The 5,633-nt window shown below is 30.0% G+C and overlaps 1 protein-coding gene across 1 annotated transcript; it reads left to right on the top strand.

Moving 5' to 3' along the window:
- The first annotated feature begins 2,200 nt into the window (after positions 1 to 2,200).
- On the top strand, positions 2,201 to 3,131 carry LOC128032609 (uncharacterized). The gene is made up of 3 exons (XM_052621275.1): positions 2,201 to 2,207; positions 2,297 to 2,403; positions 2,494 to 3,131. Exons 1-3 carry the CDS (start codon positions 2,201 to 2,203, stop codon positions 3,118 to 3,120), a joined length of 741 nt encoding a protein of 246 aa, XP_052477235.1. The 3' UTR covers positions 3,121 to 3,131.
- The last annotated feature ends 2,502 nt before the right edge of the window (positions 3,132 to 5,633 follow it).

The following is a 5,633-nucleotide window of genomic DNA, read 5'->3' as shown; positions in this document are numbered from 1 at the left end:
TTTTTACAAATTTAAACATATATTTTTCATTTCTATTCTAAGTAATTTCATACTACAATATAAGTATTTAAATAAAAATAATTTAAAAATTTTGTTGTACTTACAACAAAAGGTTGAGATGATGTATTTTCTTCTTCCTTCACTCCTTAGCCTTCTCTTTCCTTTTTCTTCAATTAGGTCCTCTCTTTTCTTTTCTTTCTCTTCAATTTCATATAAAACATATAACATTTATATGTTAAAAAAACAATCAAGTGACTTTCCTATACTATTTAATAAAAATAAACATGTATGGTATGATAATTTCATCATTTCTTACCTTAGCCCTTTAATTTTTACTAAGGAAATTTCAAAGAAAAATGAAAGTTTGAAGCTTGGATGGTTCAACTATGATGGTAGGACATGTAGGGAATTAAAAGAAAAGTTGGATAGAAGTTGGGGGGAGATGACTAAGGCCCCGTTCTCCTATGCTTAAGTGATGGGCTTTTATATGAAAAGGTATTTTTCCATCAAAAGCAATAAAGAACCCATTTCATTTGGAACTAAAATTTTAACTTATTGCAAGTGCTTTTTAGCAGATGAAAAGCAGAAAAATTTAGCTTTTCTAGCTAAAAAGAACTTTTGGGTTGTTCTTTTACATTTTTAGCCACACCACACATTTGTTCTTCTCTGCTGGTGCTGGTGTTCCTGACGGCTACCTTTTTTCCTCCAAATTTTGTTCTTTGCTGGTTCTCTGCTGTGCTAGTGTTCCTCTGCTTACTGGTTCTTTGTTCCTCTGCTGGTGCTTGTTCTTTGTTCCTCTTCTCCACTTCTCAAAAGCCTCTGGTTCTTTGTTCCTCTTCTCTCCACCACCGGTGAGTTTATCTTTTTTTTCATCTGGGTAACTCCATTTTTTTTTCACATTTCTTTTACTACTGGTGATGTCTTGGGAAATTCTGAATATTTTTTATTTTTTCCTTATTTATGATGTTATTGAGAAAAATATAGACATTGAAGGAATAAAAGAGAGAAACCAATTGATTTTTATATTATTCTAAATTGATTTATTAAGAATTTGATTCGGTTTGAGTACTCTTTGGTTTTAGACTACTGAATTTCTACTTTCATTGACGTGATTGTTGCTCGTCAACTCTGTTCCACCATTGAATTGCAGCTTCAAAAATAGAACCTTTCTAGGTTCAACCGTAGGTTTTCACTTAAAATAAACTTCTACCATGACTTCCAATCCTATTATTCTTCAACGTGTACCTTCCAATGAAAATTATCCACTTTTGATCTTCACTCATCGACCACTCAATTCTAGGGCTCTTCTAATTCATCTCTTGCAAAATCTATGAAGACAAGGGTTATAAGTGGAACCTCCATTCGTGCCCATTTGAATATCCACGTCATTTTGTTGTCACAAAGCTTGTATTATCTACAACAATTCTTCAGTCTGCACCTTATCTCGAACACTGGGCATCCAATCATAGCTTTAAAAACAATTTCTAACATAAGCTTTGATGCCTATTTGATGGAAATTAAGAAAATATGATGAATCGACAAGGATTATATATTATCTTTATTAAAACTCTATTAATGATAATAAATCTATTACGAAAAATTATATTAATCCTCTAGTAAAATATTTATACGAAAAAACTCCATTTACTATGCAATGGACAGTTTTTCCATGTTTTTGAGCAAGAAGTTTTACCCAAAATGTTTATACGAAAAACTCCATTTACTTAAGCAAAAGTTGCTTCTTTTATCTTTCTCTTTCTTTGTTGAGTAGCATTGTCGGTTCTGTTGGTTATTTTAATATTATACCTATATATAACACTAATGTGTATATTCTGCTATTATTATTAATTAATGGTGGGAGAGTGTATCAAAATGGAGTCACCCATAATATTTTTTAAATAGTTAATTGATACAAAAAATAGATGTTTCCCTTAGAATAATGACATACATATCTTTTACTGTTATTTGTTCATGCATATAGTTAATAAACAAATATACTTATCTGACATTTGATTTTCTTGATTGCTTTACTGGCTGAAACGAATTTGTTCGTATACACAATAGATGAGTACTTCGGCGGTTGAAGTTAGTGATGAAAAAGTGAAAGCAAAGTGGGATAAGAGATTGACTAAAATATTTTGTGATATTTGTATTAAAGAGATATTGAAAGGCAATAGGCCTTGTACTCATTTCACAAAAGATGGATGGTTAAAAATAATGACCACCTTTGAGAAAGAAACGGGCAAGGGTTTTTCACAAAGACAACTTAAAAATAGGTAGAATGCCCTAAAAAAAGAATGGAAAGCTTGGAAGAAACTTAAAGGCGAAGATACTGGTCTAGGGTGGAATCTTATAAAAAGAACTGTTGATGCATCGGATGATTGGTGGGAGAGTAGGCTCCAGGTACATTAATAATTCTGAATATTTTTTATTTTTTCCTTATTTATGAGGTTATTGATAATTACTGTTATTAAACTATCATTTTATATGTAGGTTGTGCCTGAAGCTAAAAAATTTATAACATCGGGCATTGATCCTGAATTCGAAGCGAAGTTGGACCAAATGTTCACGGGGATAGTTGCAACAGGTGATAAAGCATGGGCACCTTCTTCTGGTACACTCCGTAGTGATTTTTTTGAGGATGTTAACAACGAAATACCTGAAGAGAATGAAGAAAAAAATATGAGAAATGATGTTCACATTTTAAATGATGTTCACATTTCAAATGATTTTCACATCTCAAATGATGTTCAAATTGATGGAAACGGTCAAAAAAGAAAAAACCCTGAGATATCAAGTTCACATTTTAAAACTGGAAGAAAGAAATCCTCAAAGCAAATTGGAGGGGCTGCAAGATTATCTAGTCAAATAGAAAAATTATGCAGTGCAGCTGACAATATGAGTCAAGCCACATCTAGTTTGACTCCTGTTATGGATCCATATGGTATTCCACAAGCAGTCAAAATGCTTGACAGCATGTCGGAAGAAGTTCCAGAAGCTAGTCCGCTATACTTTTTCGCACTTAAATTACTGCTCAATAAGGACAAACGAATTATGTTTTTATCAATTAATCCCGAGATTAGAGCTTTGTGGCTTAAGACAGAAATGGAGGATAGTTGAAAATTTTCTGATCTTCTGGGGTGCAAAGATATCTATTATGTGAGTAGCTGACAGTGCTAAACTAATTTTATCAATAGTTATTTATGTTTGGTTTTTGGATATTGAATTTATGTTCTACTTATTTATGTGTAATCTAGTTTTATTAATAGTTATTTATGTTTGGTCTTTAGATATTGAATTTATGTTCTACTTATTTTTATTAAATTAGTTTTATCAATAGTTGTTTATATATGATTTTACAACGTAAATTTATTCACAGGTGATGAGTATAATTGACGATTACAGCGGTGATGAAAGTGATGAAGAAAGAGAAAAGAAAGAGATTTTACAATGCATAGAATGTTTTAACCGATTATTTGTTGTTGCATCTTCTTCCGTGCAATTATATTACGAGAAGTATATATTGAGGCAACCATGCATGGATTTAAAACAGTCAGGTGAGACATGGATCCGAGAGATCCTTGATGGTCACGAATCACGTTGTATGATTAATTTTAGGATGTCTAAAATGGTATTCACAAGTTTGTTAAGAGTTTTGGAGATAAGATACAACTTGCAAACTTCAAGAAACATATCTTTTAGTGAAATGTTGAGAATTTTTTTATACATCTTGGGCACTGGAGCAAAAGTTTCCCAATGTCGAGAAAGATTGCAAAGGTCTGGATCAACAATAAGTCGACATTTTGCAATTGTGCTTGAGAAAGTTTCAAGGATGGCCACTGATCTAATTGCACCTGAAGATCATTTTTTTAGCTCAATACCCGAACAAATACGTAAAGATTCTAGATATATGCCGCATTTTAAGGTTAAAATTTAATTTTATATTATTATAGTTTGATATATTTGGTCAACTAAAAATATGCACGAGAGTAATATGATTATTTGTTCAGGATTGCATAGGTGCAATTGATGGTACTCACATTACGGCTATTCTTCCACCAAATGAACAAATTCCCTATATTGGAAGAAAATGTATCCCGACTCAAAATGTTATGGCAGTATGTGATTTTAATATGTGTTTCACATTTGTCATGGCTGGATGGGAAGGATCGGCACATGACACTAGAATATTTCTTGATGCTATTCGAGATCCAAAATACAAATTTCCACACCCACCAAATGGTTAGATATTTTATTTATATGTGATTTTTTAAATAATAAAGTATAAGTTCTTTAATTGATAATTTTTGTAAAAAAAAATCTTGAATTAATTGTTTGTTATATTATGACTTGTAGGAAAATATTATCTTGTTGATTCTGGATATCCTCAAATGAAAGGTTATCTTGGACCATATAGAGGTCAGCGATATCATTTACCTGACTTTCGTAGAGGTAGACCGATATATGGTAAAGAAGAGGTATTCAATCATTCACATTCATCATTACGTAGTGTGATTGAACGAACTTTTGGTGTTTTGAAAAAAAAATGGGTCATTTTAAGGGATATGCCAAGTTATAGTTTTGAAAAGCAAACGATGATCGTTGTTGCTACAATGATGATACACAATTTTATCCGAAAACATGTCGGTCGAAATGATGCAGATTTTATGGAATACGAAGATATTAATTGGGCATATGAGAATAATATTGATTCAGAAAATGCGCATGGTCGAGAAAGTGATGATGATGACGACGACGACGACGATGATAGTGATGATGACGGTGAATCAAACAATTTTAGTGGTTTTGAAATGGAATTAACAAGAGATGCTATAGCTTCTAGTTTAATGAATTCACTTTAAATTGTAAATGCTATTGTAAAAGTTTTAGTATTTATATCTGATATATAAATATTATCCCCTTTTTAAAACTTCAATCCAAATATATATAATATTTTAATTTGTTAGGTTTATATTTTCTATGTTATGTTAATATCTAATATGAGTTATATATTCAAATACATTTTAAAATAAAGTAATACAAATGTGTTAAAAGCATTAATTAAAAATAAAAATAATTTTATAATAATACAACTGTGTCAATATCTAATTACAAATATTTAATTATTATATTTAAATATTTAAATATAGTTTATATATTCTAATTAAATTTAATAAATAATTAATATTAATTACTTAGAAATATTTAAAATTAATATTATATATTAAAATATTAAAAATAAGTTATAATAAATTATTTTTTTATATTTTTGCTAAAATATCATAATATTAACTAATTTGAACATTATTTAAATACATATTTGTTACTTTATAATATCATGTCTAAAATGAACATTTTATTCTTTAAAAACACTTTTTGACAGCAATATCAAACACTCAAAATTTTCAAAAGTACTTCTCAAAAGCACTTTTCCACAGCACTTTTCAAAAGCACTTTTTAAAAGCAATGAAGAACTGGCCCTAAGTAGTGACGGTTTGTGTTGAGAAAAGATGATATATTTTCATCACTTCTTCACTTCTCTACACCATTCCACTAAAATATCTCACATTTTTAATTAAAATGGTCAAATTGCTACTAAATCCTTAAGCCATCGATCTTTTTATTTTTACCCA

Source organism: Gossypium raimondii, chromosome 9 (assembly GCF_025698545.1).
Source record: "Gossypium raimondii isolate GPD5lz chromosome 9, ASM2569854v1, whole genome shotgun sequence".
NCBI lineage: Eukaryota > Viridiplantae > Streptophyta > Magnoliopsida > Malvales > Malvaceae > Gossypium > Gossypium raimondii.
Note: the sequence above shows the minus strand (reverse complement) of the source record. Positions and strands in the feature narration are given on the sequence as shown.

Bases quoted from the DNA above. Each gene is read 5' to 3' on its own strand.
- LOC128032609 (XM_052621275.1), top strand. The intron at 2,404-2,493 runs GTACATTAATAA...TTTTATATGTAG, and splicing joins GGTGGGAGAGTAGGCTCCAG to GTTGTGCCTGAAGCTAAAAA.